This window comes from Cloeon dipterum, chromosome 2, assembly GCF_949628265.1.
Source record: "Cloeon dipterum chromosome 2, ieCloDipt1.1, whole genome shotgun sequence".
Taxonomy (NCBI): domain Eukaryota; kingdom Metazoa; phylum Arthropoda; class Insecta; order Ephemeroptera; family Baetidae; genus Cloeon; species Cloeon dipterum.
In genome coordinates, this window is record NC_088787.1 from 19,545,210 (window position 1) to 19,562,404 (window position 17,195).

Here is a 17,195-nt window from a genome sequence, read left to right on the forward strand (position 1 = left end):
TCTGATTTTCAAATGTAAACAAAAGTTACGGTAAAGCGGTGAGACAAATGCGGTGAGTTTAACTTCAAATAAACCGGTTAAAGTTTTAGAATTATTGGAAAGCATGATTGATCCTTTCATAAGGTAGCTTGATTAGCAATATTGATTAGCTTTAAATTACATATAATTAAGAATTTTTGTATTAAATTAAGAGGCTAAAACTAAAACACTATACTGTGTCCACTATCAATTTTGAAACTTATCTTAACCGGTTAGTTTATCAACCGAATATTAATTTCAAATATTCCACCAATCATAAATCTTTCCCAACCAAATTCAGGATTTTAATTGGATTAATTAATCAATCAGTAAAGTGGTGTTTTAGTTTTTACTGAAATTCCGCGGGAATTTTTAACTTAACTCATTTGATAGGCAGCTAGACCAGATGCAAATAGCCGAATAATTTATTATTTCTTTGAGCAAAGATAGATTTAATGTTTGTAACAACTATTTGAACTGAAGTAATGGTAATTAATTGAAATATACATTATCGCTGAGATCGCTAATTTATTTAAACTACCTTTACCGCCTCCTTTTTTGTTCAAAAATCCGGTGCGATCGAGTTGGATATTACCGATATTACAAAAAATAAAAATGCGACAGTGTATTATAAGAGATCGATTAAAAAGGATTTTATTCACGATATGATAATATATAATATTTCATATTTCGTAGCTTTGTTTAACGCGCAGGCATTATTATTTGTGCATAAGGGCCGGGCGGTGCAACAAAAAATTCCGAAAAATTCCTGACGACGCGCTAACTTTGCAGCTGATTTAATTTTTCTATCTAGCGAGGCGTGTTAATTAGTTGCAATGAAACTGACAGGGAGATTTTCGTGGAATGTTCAGCCGCATCCAACAATATGTAGCTCCGAGGTAAGTACCCAGGTTGTTGAATGAGGGGAACATGAAAAGAGTTATTATTTCTCCATAGGTGGCATAAATGGACAGAATAATAGAAAAATGTGTAGAATGCAAGCAGGTAGAGGGAAACATGCCAATGGGACAATGCGCATAACAAACAAACAAGAGCGAGTGCATTCGAAAAATTTGCTGTCGGTCCCTCTCCTCCGGGGTTAACGTCCCTTAACTATAAAAACTCGCATTGCACAGGATACCCAAGCTGCGCCTTACAATAGCCAAGATGGTAGAAAATATCAAAATATCAATCCGGTGCGACATCGTGACTGGAAAATTCGATGGAAATTTTTTGGATTATGGAGCTTTCCCTTACTCAAACCAAGCAGCATTACCAGTTGTTGTTGTTGCGAAAAAAATAATTAATTTTGAATTAAAATGGTTCTAGAAATTTGCATCCAACGTTGAAATGAGGTGTTTCAGTTTCTACAAATAAATTATGAGACCATTTTTTAAGTAAGATATCTTTTAAAAATGATTTATTTCACAATTTAATTTACATATAGTGCAGCCTGTTATAATAAGGCATTGTTTGACCTCTGTAGCAGAATTAGATTTATTTGGAGATTACACTTCGAGCGGCGGTGCTTAGAGCGGAGGTGCCTCGTTTTGCGGTGCCTCCTCGTTTGGCGGTGCCTGGAGCGGCGGTGCTTTGAGCGGCGGTGCTTTGAGCGGTGGTGCTTTGAGCGTTGACGTTCGTATCGTGTACAGTTGCAGGTTTGGAATAGGGTACAATTTTAACAGCTTTATCAGTCTTGTCCTGAACAGTCTTGTCCTGGACTATCTTGTCCTGAACTATCTTGTCCTGAACAGTCTCGTCCTGAACAGTCTCGTCCTGATCAGTCTCGCCCTGTCGCCTGCTTGCCATGTGTAATACAGGGTAGTCGTGGTTTTCTGGCTTGAAACCCAGCTTCGATAGAGGAGTCTCTTCTTCCAATGGAACGTTGGCCTCAGTGAACAGCTTGAAGTCTTTTGAGGGAATGGAAGTGATGCTCTTAATCACATCCTTCACGGATTGCACTGTGCCAGAGGCTGGACACTCAACCCAAAAAGTTGTCTTTAGTTGGCGTACTTGCAAGTAGAGTTGGTCCATTATTCTGAAACAATAACACGAGCGTATTATGATGGCGAAATGGTATCGGGCTTGTCGAGATTTTTATTATTTTCGGCTTCAACTGTTGCTCTAGTCCTAAAAACGTGCGCTCTTAGATACGCAATTTTGTAGATGGGCCTTCCTTAAGTGAAAATTTTAAATAAAAAAACCCAATTGCTGTTTCAAATTTAATAAAAATAAAGGAAAATACTAAAAATCACGGATAAGTATTTTTCTGAAAGCAAATAAAAGCGTGAAAAGGGGGTTTCCTTCTCACCAAGGTGCTCGCTTGGTCATCGTGGGTAGCATGGGAGGAAATGGAATTCAGGCAAGGGGAGAGGAATAGAGTGTATTTCAAGACCAAATTTTTGTATTGTCTGGAACTTTTCTTGACGAAACTGGTATTGTTTCTGAAAGGAATATTTAAAATTTTCTTGTCTTGTATTGTTTTTCAATCCTTCTTGTTTTGGTATTGCTTTTCTGACAAAAAAATCTTGTTTCGGTATTGTTTTTTTTGGAAAAAATTCTTTTTTTTTGGGATTTTTTCTGGAAGACATCTTTTTTAAGTTTTATATTATCAAATCTTACTTTGGCATTTTAAAAAAATTGTCATTTTGCTTGATTAAATATATTTTAAAATTGAAACTAGAGAGGGGACCAGTGACAGGGATTATAGGATTCCCGTCCCGTCCCTGAGGGACGCACGTTGAATTTTTTATTTCAAGACAGGGATGGGACGGGACACGGGACAGTTTTATCGGCAGCAATGGCAAAGAGTCATAAATAATTCGTGCCAAAATAGTCAGAAATTTTGGAATATTGCGATAAGAGATAAAATTTTCGGTCTCTTGGTATAACCAGTGCAGGGTTCGCAAAAACACGCATTTTTTCGGAAAAAAACAACTGCATTGCAAAAAATTTTTTGCGGATGTTTCTGCAATTTTTAATAAAAAAAATTTACACGACCAAAAATAGCAATGTTTAAAAATTAGAAGAATTTTTCTATCAAAATTTTTCTACCACCATGAAGAATTCAGGAAAAACAATATTCTTGTATTGCCTTTTCCAGTATTGTTTGGTATTGTTCTGGTATTGAATTTTGAAAAAAATCCGGCAAAACAAGAACAATACCGGAATTCCGGTATTATTTTTCGGTCTTGTTCTTGAAATACACTCTAGAGAGGAATAGGGAGAGAACTGACCGCTTTTTTCCCTAGAATAAAAGAATAAATAACAATGAGAGCAAGGAATATAAATTTTTGTTGTCCCCTGCTATGTGAGAATTGGAAGCCGACGCTATGGGGGGTGGACGCTATGAAAGCAATCGCGTCCCTTGAAAAATATCTAAATAATAAAGCAAAGAGGCGCAGATCTCTAACTAAAATAATAATTAAAAGAATTCCAGTGTGACCATGCCTGTGGCAAATTTTCTGGTTTGGAATTTGGAGCGATGCCAACTGAGATTTGTGGCCTCCGATTGCCAGAAAAAATTTACACGTGGTCAGCATGACTTCACAAGAAAGAAAAATATGAATTTCTTTAAGCATTTTAGTAGTTGATGAGCACAATTCCTTCCCCTTAGCCTCACGTGGTAATTTAAGGTTCGATTAAACCACCAGTCCTTTTTGTATTAAAACCATAATATCACGTTATGAGAAATTGGATTTAGTTACGGGCTAATTACAATCATAGGAGGAATCATAAAATAATTTTCGTGAACGGAGGGTTAAGGCGGAAGGTCGTGTAATCACGTGTTCTGGAGCAACAGACAGAAAAATACGCAAAGACGTTTTCATGAATGAAAAGTAAAATTTATCTCACCTTTTGTAGTTAGAGGCTTTGCAGTAAGAAGACACAAAAACGGAGGTGGGTTGATTTGTACTGGGGAATGGATTTAGATCAAAATCAGAAAGGTTTGTGAGAGCACGAGGCGTGAAGCGAGGAGCTCTTGTGTGTCGACTGGCTTCGAGCAGCTACGAATAAAGAATGATGCAAGCGCACGGCCGCACGCACGCTGAGAAGGAGAGAGCTGGTCAGGTACAAGGCAGTGCTCTGTGCATAGCGGTTAAACCTATTTAAAAACCGGTATTCTAAAATTCACCTCTGGTTTTTGTACATTTTTCATCAGCCGTGTTGACCAGAACGAAAATAGTTGATTAATTTAGAGCAACTCTGGCCACATTAAAATCCCCTTTGTAGCGCTTATTAATGTACTACTTGTATTTAACTGGTCTTGCGTTTATATAAAAAATCGGTATCTTAGTATGGGAATATTCACAGAAAAACAGGGATGCGCACGCGCAGTGCAAACCAGGGTATCTTGCGCAGAAATAGAAATGGTGGGAAGTTTCAAAAATATTTGGATTGAATTGCATTAGGCGGAAATTATCAATTAAAATCAATTCACCAGTTGCATAAACCCTAAGTGTTCGAAGCCGCCAACAGATGGCGCCACCGTAGACTTTCGCTTTTAAGGCACTTCCGCTGCGATTTCAGACTCAATCTAGCTACTGTGCATTCTTCAATTTATATGCTTTTTTTGACGTGCTGCAATTCAAAATCGGTTCAGCCAATCGCCGTAGAATCGTGAAAAACTATTTTTTGAAATAAAAAAATATTTTCCAACGTTTCTACACGGCGAATGGCTGAACCGATTTTGGTTATCAGAACGTCAAAAAAAGCAAATTAAATGAAAAATGCAAAATAGCTAGATTTAGTCTGAAATCGCAGCAGTAATGCCTTAAAACCTCTTAAAACAATTTTTTTTAAGAAAGTGTGGTTGCGCCATCTGTTGGCGGCTTTGAACACTAAGGGTTTATGCAATTGATCAATTGAAAATATCCAAAATCCAAATATAAAACTCTGACGCCTGCGGAGCCGAAACAGCTGCTGTATATAGTGTATAGTACGAAAACGTGCTATTTAATTTTCCCTAAATAATAGTTTTCACTAATGTTATAGCTAACCATCCAGACATTATCTTCCACGTAAGATTTAGAGCCACTCTGTTTTTTCTTAAATTGACCAGTTGCATAAACCCTTAGTATAGTGTTCGAAACCGTCAACAGGTGGTGCAAGCGTAAACTTTTGTAATAAATTTAATTTAAGGCACGGAAAGGGATCGGTACTCGCGCCAAAAACAATATCAAAAATCTGATATTGATATGATATTCTAAATATCTGCGATGATATTTGATATTTTACACCAAAATATCAAGATATATCAGATATTTTTCCTAAATATCAGCTGATATTTTCTGATATTCAAAATATCAACGATGATATTGATATGATATTTAAAATATCATATCAAAATTGATATACCGAACCCTACTGTTAAGCTGCATTTATTCAGACTCAATCCTGCTACTAGCTACTATATGCATTCTTCACTTAATATGTTTTCTTTTGACGTGTTGAAAACCTAAATCAGTCCATAGCCATCGCCGTAGAAACGTTGGAAAAGATTTTCTATTTCAAAAAATAGTTTTTCACCACTCTACGGCGATTGGCTTAACCAATTTTGGTTTCCAGGACGCCAAAAGAAAGCATATTTAGCGAAGAATGCTCAGTAGCAGGATCGAGTTTGAAATCGCAGTGGAAGTGCCTTAGAATAAACATATTATTAAAGTATACAGTTGCGCCATCTGTTGGCGCTTCAGACACTAAGGGACAGGCGAAATGAATCTGCTATAATTAAAAGGGGATTCTAAAATATGCAAAAGAATTAGGTAGAAATTAAAGGATTTAGAAGTAAAGCCAAATTTAGCCTAGAAAATAATAATTGACGCTTTTGGCAATAATATGAGCAAAATACATTTTTCGGATTTTATTTTAACAATGCAACATTCCTCAAGTAGCTTCTTCAATAGAAAATGAATGTTAGCAGCGTAAAATGTAGGAAATCCAGCAATTTTGGTATTCAATCTAGTCAAGAGCTATGCCAGAATATATTTCATTTGTTAACGTCATTACGATACAGTCAATATAGTTTTCATAATCAGCCAAGCTAGTTCAAGAGCTGAAATAATTGGTCTTAATTTGGCAGTATACAGATCACTTCATTTTGAGTTAAAAAAATCCTCAAACTTTTCAGTGTTCTGTGCTAATGTCGAATGACAACCAGGCTTGTGTAAAAATTCAAATTATGTTTCCCCATTTTGCCCATGCCATTAGTTAAGGTTAAATAAAAAATATGTTCCTTAAATGACTATTTCAGCCGATAGAACTAAATTGTCACCCCTTTCCTCATCAAAAGTCTGGAACTATTTGGATCGGCTATAAAGATAATACCAATATCTCACCACCCAATCACATATATTTATATTCTAATTCTATATAGTGATTTTCTTTTTTAAATCAATAAAAAAAATCATATTATCCAAATATGATAACCATAAATTTATTTACACCGCAAAAATAACCTTTTGTGTGGCATTATTAAATATGCTCACAATATTCCGGCTTTGAGGCAGGGACAATTGGTAACTTGTTGCAAAAAGCCTCACAGCTCTTCTCGTTTCATCTTGAGATTCTGAAAGATAACAATTTAGCTCCTGATATTTATCTACATTTTAATTTTATCATACCAGTTTCAACCCAGGATACTTTTTGTTTTCAATGACAACCTCCTGACATCCTTCTTGCTCAACGAGGAAATCTTTAGCTTCCCAAGCCACTGAGCCGTCTTTGAACATGAAAATTGCTCTGTTGTCACCAATCAGGTACCTAATTAAATTTGCATTAGCAACCCTCTAGTAAGACATTAAAATAGCCACCTTTCCGCCTGGATGTGATTGTTCCTCAGACTGCTCTGCCAGAGCTGAGTGACCTCCTCCGTTTTCTCTCTCGGGTAGGATGGATCCACATTAACAAAAGCCATCAATGTTTTGCCCTTCTTGGTCATCTTCAGCATCTTCTCCGGATCTGACATGTCAAGCTGAAATAAAAAAATCAGTCAAAATCTACAATCTCAGGAAGTTTTTTCAAATCACACCTGACTTAAGTCTATTTTTGGTTGTGGCCTTAGATGCTCTGGAAGCTCGTCATCTTCCAGTGGCTCGTCGTCTTCCTAGAATTCGAGGATTGCTTAGTAAAAATGATGTTTTAACTCCCTTAATGATACAATGTACCTCCCACTGATCCAGTAGTCTCTCCATATCTGCATCACTATAATCCCGAATGTCCTTTTTCGCCCATTCTGGCTTTGATCCGTCAGGTGCCTTCTTGCTGTGGCAGCAAATAAACACCACAGAGACCAAGAAAAGCAAGAGCAGCCCTCTCATGGCTCTCATCATTCACAAGTCACGCAATAGTTCACGCTTTAGGCTTCAAATTCGGTTGATTCCACGTAACGCTTCGGGGTTGGTTAAGATTAAGAAAGAGGAAAAATGATCATTTCGCTTTGGTGAACTGCTTGAACCTTAGATGTTTGTGTTTTCAGGTGGGCGTGGTTCACCGGTCTGGATATACAATGCTGCCAACCAAAATTAAATTGACTTTCCTATTTTAAAGCTCACAATAAGAAATTCTTTTCAAAAATTACAATGAAATTTCATAAGAAAATAATAATTTAACAAAACTATTGATCTTTTAAGAGCTTTTGTTTTATTTTTTTCATTTTTTTAGCCAGCTGAATTTTTTTTTGTTGGTGCGAATGTCTGTCTGTTTATTTTTGTTTTGATACCATAGTGAATAGAATTTGTTGACTAAGTGCGATAGGACTGGGCAGAACCTTGATTTTTGTTTGCATTTTTATTTGAAAGACAGACACACGAGAGTTGATCTTTCATCCTCTCTAGTGATAAATAATAACAAAAACTTGACCACATCCCCACCATATCCTGGATTTTGAACACGGTAGCGCCGAAAATGAATCAGAGCAATCAGAATCTTCTCCAGTTGATGGAGCAGAAGTATGTAAAATAATTAAAATTCATTTTGTAATAACTAGTGTCCAACAACTGTTTGAACCAAATTAATTCTCTTGCACCCGTTTGCTTCAGTAAAATGAGATCACAACATCGGTTTTCTAACCTCTTTTTGAGCCTGTCAAACAAGTATTTGAGTGGCATGGATATAAGTGGTAAGAATAAATGAATCTATAAATATAATGGAATGGATTAGATCTATGAAAGGCATCTAGCCGAAGAGTGGACAGTTAAAATAATTTTTTTTCGCTTATGTATGTATGATATTTATTGTATACAGTTTCTAAAATTGAGCAAAAATAGCTCTAAATCATAGCATATAGATGTTATATTTCACAAAAATTCCAGATCCAGATTGGCAACCCCCTGATCAACTGAGTCCTGTGAAAGCAATATCATTGGATAGGTTTGCGACGTCAAACAAAATTAAAGTGGTCATCAAGAAAAGGAAGTATTCTGAAGTTAGTGGTAACAGTGGCGAAAAGTTAGAAAATGAGAAATTGCTAACCCAAATCAAACCGTGCAGTGTTGTCATCAATAGAATTAATGGCGAGTGTTCTCGGGTCTACATTATTCATAATATTTTAAAAATATAAATTTTCAGTGCCTGAAGATGGAAAAATCATAAGTGATAAAGGAGTTAATAAGACAGCGAGTGAAAGACTCAATGATGTGTGGTCTGTTGCTGGTTTGTGATAAGCAAATGACATATATTAGAACTTAATTAATCCTCATTTTGTAGGTGGTTCCCCTTACAAAGTACAAATTCTGTCAGAGCGGCCACCAATTAGTCATGGAGTTATCTCAGCCTCTCCTGAAAGAATAAATAAAGTTTTGATGAACAGCAAGCAGAACACAGATCTATCGTATACTTCCAAGAGTAATTATTAAAACAAAATTAAATATAGGAGTTTATATATGATATTCATTAAATTAAGATGGAGAGACGAGCCTGGCAGACACAGCTTCAGGTGATTACATGTCAGGGAACGGAACTACGTGCGAGGCTGCGGAACCTGTGTTGTTGGAGATGAGTGGTGAGTTTCAGTTGACAGTCAAAGCATTTAATTTGCTACGGCTTTAATATATCAAGGACTACAAGCCAGCACAATTTATACTAAATTTAGAAGGCTTGGTTTGCAATCTACTGAAAAGGGAACTGGAGTGATGATACGTGTTCTATTTTTGACAAAACCATTTGATGCAATGTCCTGTTCAACCAGTTAAAGTGGAATGATAGTGATTTTTTTATTTAAAAAAATTAAATTTCATGTAAAGTTAACCCTAACCAACCTATTTTTTCCATGTCCTTCTGACCAAAAGGGCCCCAAAATCAAATTTTTCGAATTTTCTTTTTTTAGCAAAGGAAATTAATTGCTTCCGGGGTGAGAAAAATTGTGAAAATTTAATGATGAGAAAATAAAAAATAGTGCTTTTGAGTCTTGTAAGAAATGTTTTATTTTTTCAAAAATTGCAGATTTTTAAAAGGGATCTGTGTTTGGCTTTCCATGACCTTTAAAATTCACCAGTTCGTAGTAGCGTTAAATACTGCCTAAGTTCAGAGAGCTGATTAAATTTCCAGTTTTTTCCCACTCAGCAAAATTTTCTCAAATTTAAAATTTTCGAAAAAAATTCGTCTGAAAATTTCAGATGTCCGTTAAATAACGTTTAAAATTTTTTTGAGAAAAATCAAAATACCCAGTATTAAGTTACTTTATTCAAGAATCATCTCAGAAAAAGTTTTTTTTCATTTCAATAATTTCAATGATTTTCAGAGGCAAACTCGGACCCTTATGGCTATCAAAGACTGCGTATGAATTTTCTACGAAATTTACAGTGCTACACTATGTTTTCTCACATGATTTGGAATCCTCTCATCGAGATCTATCGGACAGCCAGTCTTTTTTTTGGGGAAGTGCGGAATTTCAGAGAAAATCGCGATTACACAATTCCGTTGAAAATTCTCCATTTAAAACAAAGCTAAGTTTGAGGCCGATTTTCTCAAAAATTTACAGTGCTGCCTATGTATTTTTTTTAACTCTATATGATTTTTAGGACCCAATCTGTATGTGTGTTAAAGGATTTTGCGGGGAAATTCACTATCATTCCTCTTTAAGAAATATCAACATGATAAAACTTTTAACTGGACAGAGTTTTGAGGCATAAAATTCTCCATAAATTTTGTAGCCAGTTTTCATTTTATCGCGTTTATATTTTACTGTTTTTTCTGGGGGGGGGGGGTCAGACCAAGACTTGCTGTGCCCTTATTAGCAGTGCATAAACACTGCCCTCAATATGGTTTTTAGGTTTGATTTTATTTATATTATTTTATTTATATTATGTAAATGCAATATTTTGCTGTGCAGACCCTACTTGGCAATGCATATATTTTATTTTCCTCAACTTTGGCTGAGAAAGTGGCAAACAGCTCACTAATGGTTCAAAATAATGTTTAAAACCTTCTGAGCTGACCACCAGGTAATATAGCTCTATTTCAGTTCTTGGAAAGGAAATTCTTTTTTCTTTTTGGGTAGTAAAAATTACTACAAGGAAATAAGGTTAATATAGAAAATAGAGTATTATTTTTTATCCCTGTCTGAGGACTGGATTTAATCATTTCTCGGAATTCATACGTTTTTTGCTGTACGATTAACCATTAAATATTTGCAAAACCTTGGATAAACACTTAGGGAAACGTCAATATTTTTTTGGAATGTTATTAATGACGTACTAATTGATTTACTTCACCAAACACTGTCAATGCATCAAATTTAATCTAAATTGAGCAAAAACTGATTTTAAATCAATTTGGCTCGCATTGTTAAGGCACTCTCAAGAGTATCAATGTGAGGTATTTGAGCAGTTTGGAGATCTAATACTGGCTACCCTATGTCAGAGATGGCAAAAAGTGGTTAGTTTAGTGACTCGAAATGCTCAAATTGCTCAACGGACTGGGAGGCGCACCGGCGCCGACTCGCTACTTGCTGGTTTGCACCTTTCCAGCATGCGTGATTTGGCTTCACGGGATGAATGTCTAGCGTTTCAATGCAGTCCTCGGTGCGTAGGCAAGTGGCCCTTTAGTGGGTTGGGTGGTGCGGCCTGGTGCGCCCATGTTATCCGTTCGCGGGTTTCAATTATCCGACCCGGGTTTCAGCATTCATGCTAGTGCAGTGCGCGCCCTTCCCGGTCCTCGGACAGGGATAAAAAGAGCAAAAAAAGAAAGTTATATTAATAAACAATCAAATTGATAAAATTTTATCAGAGCGGATGATCCACACAATGGAAGTCTATTTGAATTTAACGATTTTCCACCAAATTGAAACGTTGCATCCCTAGAGTTTTTTTAGGGCTAGCAATTAGTAAAGTTGAATAAAAAATAATAAACTTAATTCAGGTCAAGACAAAACTGGTGGCTTGACGACCGTGAGAGAAATATCTGCTTCTTCTGAAGAGGCTGGTATTCCTGAAGATCAATCAGACACAGTGCTGCACATTCCTGGTATATTTGATTTGAATTTTCAAATTGTTTTTTCTCAAATAATATCAAATCTAAATTATAGAAAATACCAATAAGGACTACTCAATTCATAAGCATGGAAGGAATTTCATCGATGGTGCTCCTTCGGTGCATGAAAAACCAAAGCAGAAGCCTCTAGGCTTGAGCCTAACAAGCCTCCAACCAGCACGGAAATCAAGTATGTTCTCTTTAAAATCTACTTCTTACAGATAAACTTGAGTTGCTCCTTGCTCTAGGGTTCCTAACGCGGGATGATCTCGTGTCTGCATATGCACCAAGAACCTACAGAAGCAAATGTGGAATGAGGGAATGGACCTTTACTCAATCGCCAAATGGCAGCTGTAAGCTTACATTTTCTAAAGTTGGTGCTCAGAAGAAGACTTGAACGTTCATTTGAATGTTTGTTTTAATGTTTGTCGGACCATGTAAAAAGCTAAATTCTTTCAAAGATTCATCCAATTCATTTGAAACGTGTTGATATTTCGCAATTTAAAAATAAATGGATATAAATAGACAAAATGACAAGTGAAAATGATTTATAACTTAAATGTTGAATGCCTGGCCTATCCACAACAAATTATTTTGAACGGTTAAATTCCGTTCATAAATCTAAATTAAAATTAAAAATTTGCACGTTTTCCCATCATTATTTTATTATATTTTATATTGGATAAGGGGGACCCTTGCTAGGGAATGTAGACAAGTAAAATTGGTATTGACTTTACTTTTTATGAGGTGGATTTGAAATCAGGCAAAAGATTAAAAGCGACTCAAGAAATTAAAAATTTATTTTTTGTCTTTGCATTGATCATACCAGGACATGATTATCCATTATATTTTATGGGGAAAGGCTTTTCAATTTGTTATGTGGAGTTGGAAACTGATTTATACGCTTTTAAAACCAAATTTTGTCTTATTGTTTAAGTAAGTTTGTTCATTAATATACAGTTGCTTTTATACTAAATTTGTTGAATATATATGCCACTTTGTCATCTTGAACCACTGCTCAGAAAATTCCGTACTCTATGAGATCACCCGGTCCCAATCCAATTTAACACCGCCAAGCAGATAACATAGGGCCCAAGTGGCAGCAGAGAAGCTTGGACCCAGTCGTGACCATCTTTTCGCCTTTCCACACCAAGACCTTTTATTGAAACGCCAGAAATTGTCCTCAAATCCTCTAAAGGTGCGAAAACCAGATAATGTCGACTGTCGAGTCCTCCCAGCCAGTTGAGTAATTTTTGAGATGTGATTCTCCCCACTATTTGGTACTAGAAACTTACAGACGTTTCCAAGTTAGTTCCAGAATCTCAAGTTCCCAGAATATTCGATTGCGATTTACTCTTTTCAAATCAACTTTAATTAGGTCATAATTAAGTGACAAATTAAATTTTTCTAATTATTTAATGTAATACTAAATTCTGACAGTAAAGATATATCCGATTTCATAGTACACAGCAATAAATACAATTCAAATAAACTTCAAATTGAGACAGGAAGTTCTATCACCAGATTTCAATACCCCGTTTTGTGAAATGTAATAAATTAAAGTAGTTATTTCTCTTGACGTGTGTCAATTATTCGACACCAATATACTTTTACAGAGAGCATTTCGAGTCGCTCAATTGACCACCTTTTGCCATCTTTTACATTGGGCAGCCAGAGGACTAGATTTAATATTTTTTTATTATCTTTTGTAAAAATCACAAAAATCATAAAACATGTGTTACTTATTAAATCACAAATAAATACATTTTTTACAAATAATAAATAATAATTCATAGCCATTAGTGGTGTCACAAAAGCTGCCGATTTTAATTTTTATTAAGCGTCATCGTGCTCACAGTCGCTTATTGCAGCTATAATATCCTCTGCAGCAGGATGTGTAATTTGGAAGCCTGCAGCTTTTTTCCTCGAACTTACCGCACGGTCGTCGTCGTCGTCATCATCATCATCATTTCACACCCGCTCAAAAGATTAAAAGCATATAAATAATGGTTCGTATGGAGCGCGGTGGCAGGCGCACAATGGCCCGACTTGGCAAAATTAATGTTGTTTACCATTCATTTAGTCATTAATGCACGGATTATGATGAATGGCGCTCCATTATGGTCGTTATTTCTGACACTGCACTCTTGAGAGAAAATAAGCTCAATTTAAATTATGCTTTTTGCTCTCTTTCCCACTCTCGCTACATCGCAAAGAAGTGAAAAGGACAAACTGCCCAAAGTCAATCTGTTCATTCCACGTGTGAATTAGAGGAGAATAATTTCTATACTTTTTTGCTTTGGTCAGCACAAAGCAAAGTGTTTTGTTTGCGTGATTTCACGCATGAGATGAGCTTCAACACCATTTAAATTAATTCGTCAAGTCCGACAAAAAAATGCACAGGAAATTTCTTTTTTAGTAAATTTAACTTATATTTTACACCTAAATGATGTTGGTGTTTTACCGTTTTAAGCCCACGTTTTCCTGGAAATTAAAAAAACGATCGACTATAATGTTCTGTGCATCTGATTTCCATATGGACGGCAAATGAGCACAAATCACTTAATTCCAAGACTTTTGAGCCCCACTTTGAAACCATCATGCAGGAGCCCAAAACCGTCTGAAGTCGTTTAAAAATCAATTGTGGAGCCAAATTAAAACATCCTTAAAACGAGGAAATTGACTAGATATTCAGTGCAGTAACAGTAAAATACATGAATTAAATAATGTCTTATTTTAAAACACTATAAAAAATAAATTTCATAAATTGAACTTCTGATGACTTGACAAGTGAAAGCTGCATTATTTGGGTGATTTTGATAAACGAAAATGAATGTACGTTCCTGTCTTGAATGATTTGTGCGTGATTGACGACGGCTTCGAGTTTAAAGCAGAAAACGCATCTGCTCGGCGGCGGCGGCGACTTTTTCAATCCGCCGCCTCGTTCCGCAAAAGGGGCGGTGCAATTAATCAAATTAGATTATCTCCGCTGCTCTTTTCATTATTTTTGCGTGTTTAATGCGCGCGGAAGCGGCCCCGAGACCATAACAAATGAGGGTATTACGAAAGTTGAGCGTAAAAATTGCGCGATAAAACTGATAAATGCAATTTAATTATTCACTGTGCGCGGGCGCGTCCAATTGCGCGAGAGATATTCGCGCCTCTCACGCCGCGCAATTATTTTCCCCGCAACGAGATGGTCGTTTTTATGCTGCTGCTGTAGTAATCCTCGAATTATTCGCACGATGATACGTTTTGTTATTTAAATAAAGAATGCTAGGCTCGTTAAAGAGAGCAAACACATGCGTCTCTCTCTCTCTCTCTCTCTCTCTCTCTCTCTCTCTCTCTCTCTCTCTCTCTCTCTCTCTGCCCTTGAGCGTAAGCTGGCTGTTATTGTTTGCACGCGCGCGGGCCAGGCGGGCGGACGGGCGCGATTGCAAAGTATCAAGTGAGCTAGTCAAATCACCTTCTGTCACCTAAAACATCTGGGGCTGTTGCAGATGATAACATTGCGCAATTTTTCAGTGCGTCTTTCCTCGTTTGCCGCGCGCCGCGCTGACAAACCCTCGCGCTGATAAATGACTAACGAAATCCTAACACCCACTCATTTGTAAAAAAGCAGCAGCGCCCGACTGAGAGAGAGAGAGAGAGAGAGAGAGAGAGAGAGAGAGAGAGAGAGAGAGAGAGAGAGAGAGAGAGAGAGAGAGAAAGCCGAGATAAATAACGAAGAGGGCGGCAAAACGCGTACGCACGGAAAAAATGAATAAATACTCCATTTATTTGGACTAACGTTGTTTGGAAAAATGAAACAACAGGGCTTTCGCACCCCAGCGCGCATTTTTTCATTTGTCTCTCTCCTCTCCCGTATGCGTTGCGAGTGTCATTTTTGTTGCGATTTTGTTCATGTCGAGGTGGATGCACGCACTTCATGCGCCATCGTAAAAAATCGCGAACGCCGCGCTTTCAGCGTGCCCCCCCCCCCCCCATTAAGGAGTAATTTGTAACAATAAATTCGCGATTTATTCCCACTCGTTCCACGCGTTGTGTGCAATAACCAGTCGTAATTTTGCCACTGTGAAACGCGTGGCGCAAGCGTTAGTGATAATTCAACTTTAAACACCAATTTACAATTGTTATTAAGGTATTTGATGATTAAAAATTTAGACCACTATGAAATAATTTTTTAAAAAATATTCTAAATATTATTTAATTTCTTATTGGAACCAATACAGAATCATCTTGTTAGTTATCAATTATTTTAATTGAAACTCAGGAATGAATAACTAAATACAAAAAAATGACTGCGTTAGTCTTGTACAACGAAAAAAAAAACATTCCTCCCTCCTATAAAATTTATACGTATTAATTTGTGGTGATATACGCCATGGTATGCACATATTAAATGTTAATAGATGTTAAACTACTTTGGCGAAACCCTTCACCTTTCGCAAAGTTTTACAACCTTGCATGTTGTGTTTAGTTCGCATTTGAATCCGGCATGCATGTGTGGAAGAAGCAGAACTTTTCGTTGTATCCTGGATGTCAAAGCGTAAAAAAGCTGCTGTCGATCTGGTTGCTTTGGTGCTCCTAGTTTGGTCTGGACAAATTGGGCAGGCAGTGGCCAATTCTGTAAAAAAGTTCGGCTCGTTTGAACTGAACGTGAATATTTTCTGAGGTTGTTAAAATGTCTATAAATTGGCAAATTCAGCTGTTTCATACAGTTGACACAGGGTCCCACAAATTTATATATCAAACGGACTCCACAAATCCACGCATTGAAAGGGGGTAAAATAAAGCAATAGCAGCGTTCTATTGCCAAACCAATTAATAATAATGTGTTGAAATCGGATTTTTAAACGACGATTTTGGTAGGAAATTTCGTTTAAATTATAATATGTAACAAAGATGAGGTGCAAAAACAAGTTTTCAATTTTTAAAATTGTCTGTTGTATACACTTCCTGAAAAGACTTTCATTGTTATAATAACAATCAAAATGCTAAATAATATGTTTTCCACTGATGCGGCATTAAGACTTCTGAAAATACGATACAGACAGAGAGTTAAATGTGGAATGAAAACAAGTTGACGCATATTACCTTGATCAAAACCTCGTGAAACGACGATATTTATTTTTAAATTCAAACTATTAAAATCGTTTAGCTCTTTGCGGATTTAATCATGAAGGATAGATATTGAATTTTTTAAAGGAAAAATGAAAAACCACGTTATCATCATGCTTTACGGTACATATTATGCTGTTTCGGTCCCGGAGGACTCATCAGCAGTAATAATTTACCTCCAAAACAAGACTCATATTAGCTGCAGAGAAATCTGTATCATCGCGATCGTTGAAAATGCTCGACCGAGCAAAAATCGAGAAGAGGAAACGAGTTTAAAATTGTATCAACCCCGTCATACTCCTATGTTTGATTACTCCCTCACAAAAATTCACAAGCTCAAAATCCTACTTTACATAATTGCTCTATGCAACTGGAAAGGGCTACCACCTACCCCAGTGTTACAACAGTTATAAAAAGTGAAATTCAGCAGCTTGAATTATTTTTAAAGCGTTTTTGAATCATGTAATAGAGCATTAATTTTGTAGGAAATTCCTAAATAAGAGCTAAAATGTTTAATGAGCGATAAAAAAAGAAAATGTGATCCTGGAGAGATGACCGGCGGCGGGTGTTTGGCTCACGGCCTTGGC

The 17,195-nt window shown here is 36.5% G+C and overlaps 3 protein-coding genes across 3 annotated transcripts; 1 reads left to right on the forward strand and 2 right to left on the reverse strand.

The window, feature by feature from the left end:
• Positions 1-1,480: 1,480 nt before the first annotated feature.
• On the reverse strand, positions 1,481-4,624 carry LOC135936577 (uncharacterized). Its single transcript, XM_065479439.1, has 2 exons — positions 3,874-4,624; positions 1,481-2,056 (listed from the first exon to the last, which is right to left on the reverse strand). The coding sequence occupies exon 2, from the start codon at positions 2,050-2,052 to the stop codon at positions 1,516-1,518; it is 537 nt and encodes a 178-aa protein (XP_065335511.1). The 5' UTR covers positions 2,053-2,056; positions 3,874-4,624; the 3' UTR covers positions 1,481-1,515.
• Positions 4,625-6,429: 1,805 nt separating this feature from the next.
• boca (LDLR chaperone boca) lies at positions 6,430-7,477 on the reverse strand. The gene is made up of 5 exons (XM_065480064.1): positions 7,185-7,477; positions 7,049-7,123; positions 6,831-6,991; positions 6,642-6,780; positions 6,430-6,586 (listed from the first exon to the last, which is right to left on the reverse strand). Exons 1-5 carry the CDS (start codon positions 7,347-7,349, stop codon positions 6,557-6,559), a joined length of 570 nt encoding a protein of 189 aa, XP_065336136.1. The 5' UTR covers positions 7,350-7,477; the 3' UTR covers positions 6,430-6,556.
• A 266-nt stretch (positions 7,478-7,743) lies between these two features.
• On the forward strand, positions 7,744-12,805 carry LOC135935347 (uncharacterized). The gene is made up of 9 exons (XM_065477611.1): positions 7,744-7,967; positions 8,058-8,137; positions 8,331-8,531; positions 8,587-8,670; positions 8,725-8,862; positions 8,921-9,019; positions 11,377-11,481; positions 11,543-11,677; positions 11,736-12,805. Exons 1-9 carry the CDS (start codon positions 7,924-7,926, stop codon positions 11,882-11,884), a joined length of 1,035 nt encoding a protein of 344 aa, XP_065333683.1. The 5' UTR covers positions 7,744-7,923; the 3' UTR covers positions 11,885-12,805.
• Positions 12,806-17,195: the final 4,390 nt, after the last annotated feature.

Excerpts from the sequence above, each read along its gene's own strand:
- boca (XM_065480064.1), bottom strand. The coding sequence starts at position 7,349 with ATGATGAGAGCCATGAGAGGGCTGCTCTTGCTTTTCTTGGTCTCTGTG. Across the intron at positions 6,781-6,830 it reads AATCACATCCAGGCGGAAAG|GTACCTGATTGGTGACAACA; the intron begins GTGGCTATTTTA and ends AAATTTAATTAG. Across the intron at positions 6,587-6,641 it reads AGTATCCTGGGTTGAAACTG|AATCTCAAGATGAAACGAGA; the intron begins GTATGATAAAAT and ends GTTATCTTTCAG.
- LOC135936577 (XM_065479439.1), bottom strand. The coding sequence starts at position 2,052 with ATGGACCAACTCTACTTGCAAGTACGCCAACTAAAGACAACTTTTTGG.
- LOC135935347 (XM_065477611.1), top strand. The coding sequence starts at position 7,924 with ATGAATCAGAGCAATCAGAATCTTCTCCAGTTGATGGAGCAGAA. Across the intron at positions 7,968-8,057 it reads CTCCAGTTGATGGAGCAGAA|TAAAATGAGATCACAACATC; the intron begins GTATGTAAAATA and ends CGTTTGCTTCAG. Across the intron at positions 8,671-8,724 it reads TGATGTGTGGTCTGTTGCTG|GTGGTTCCCCTTACAAAGTA; the intron begins GTTTGTGATAAG and ends CTCATTTTGTAG.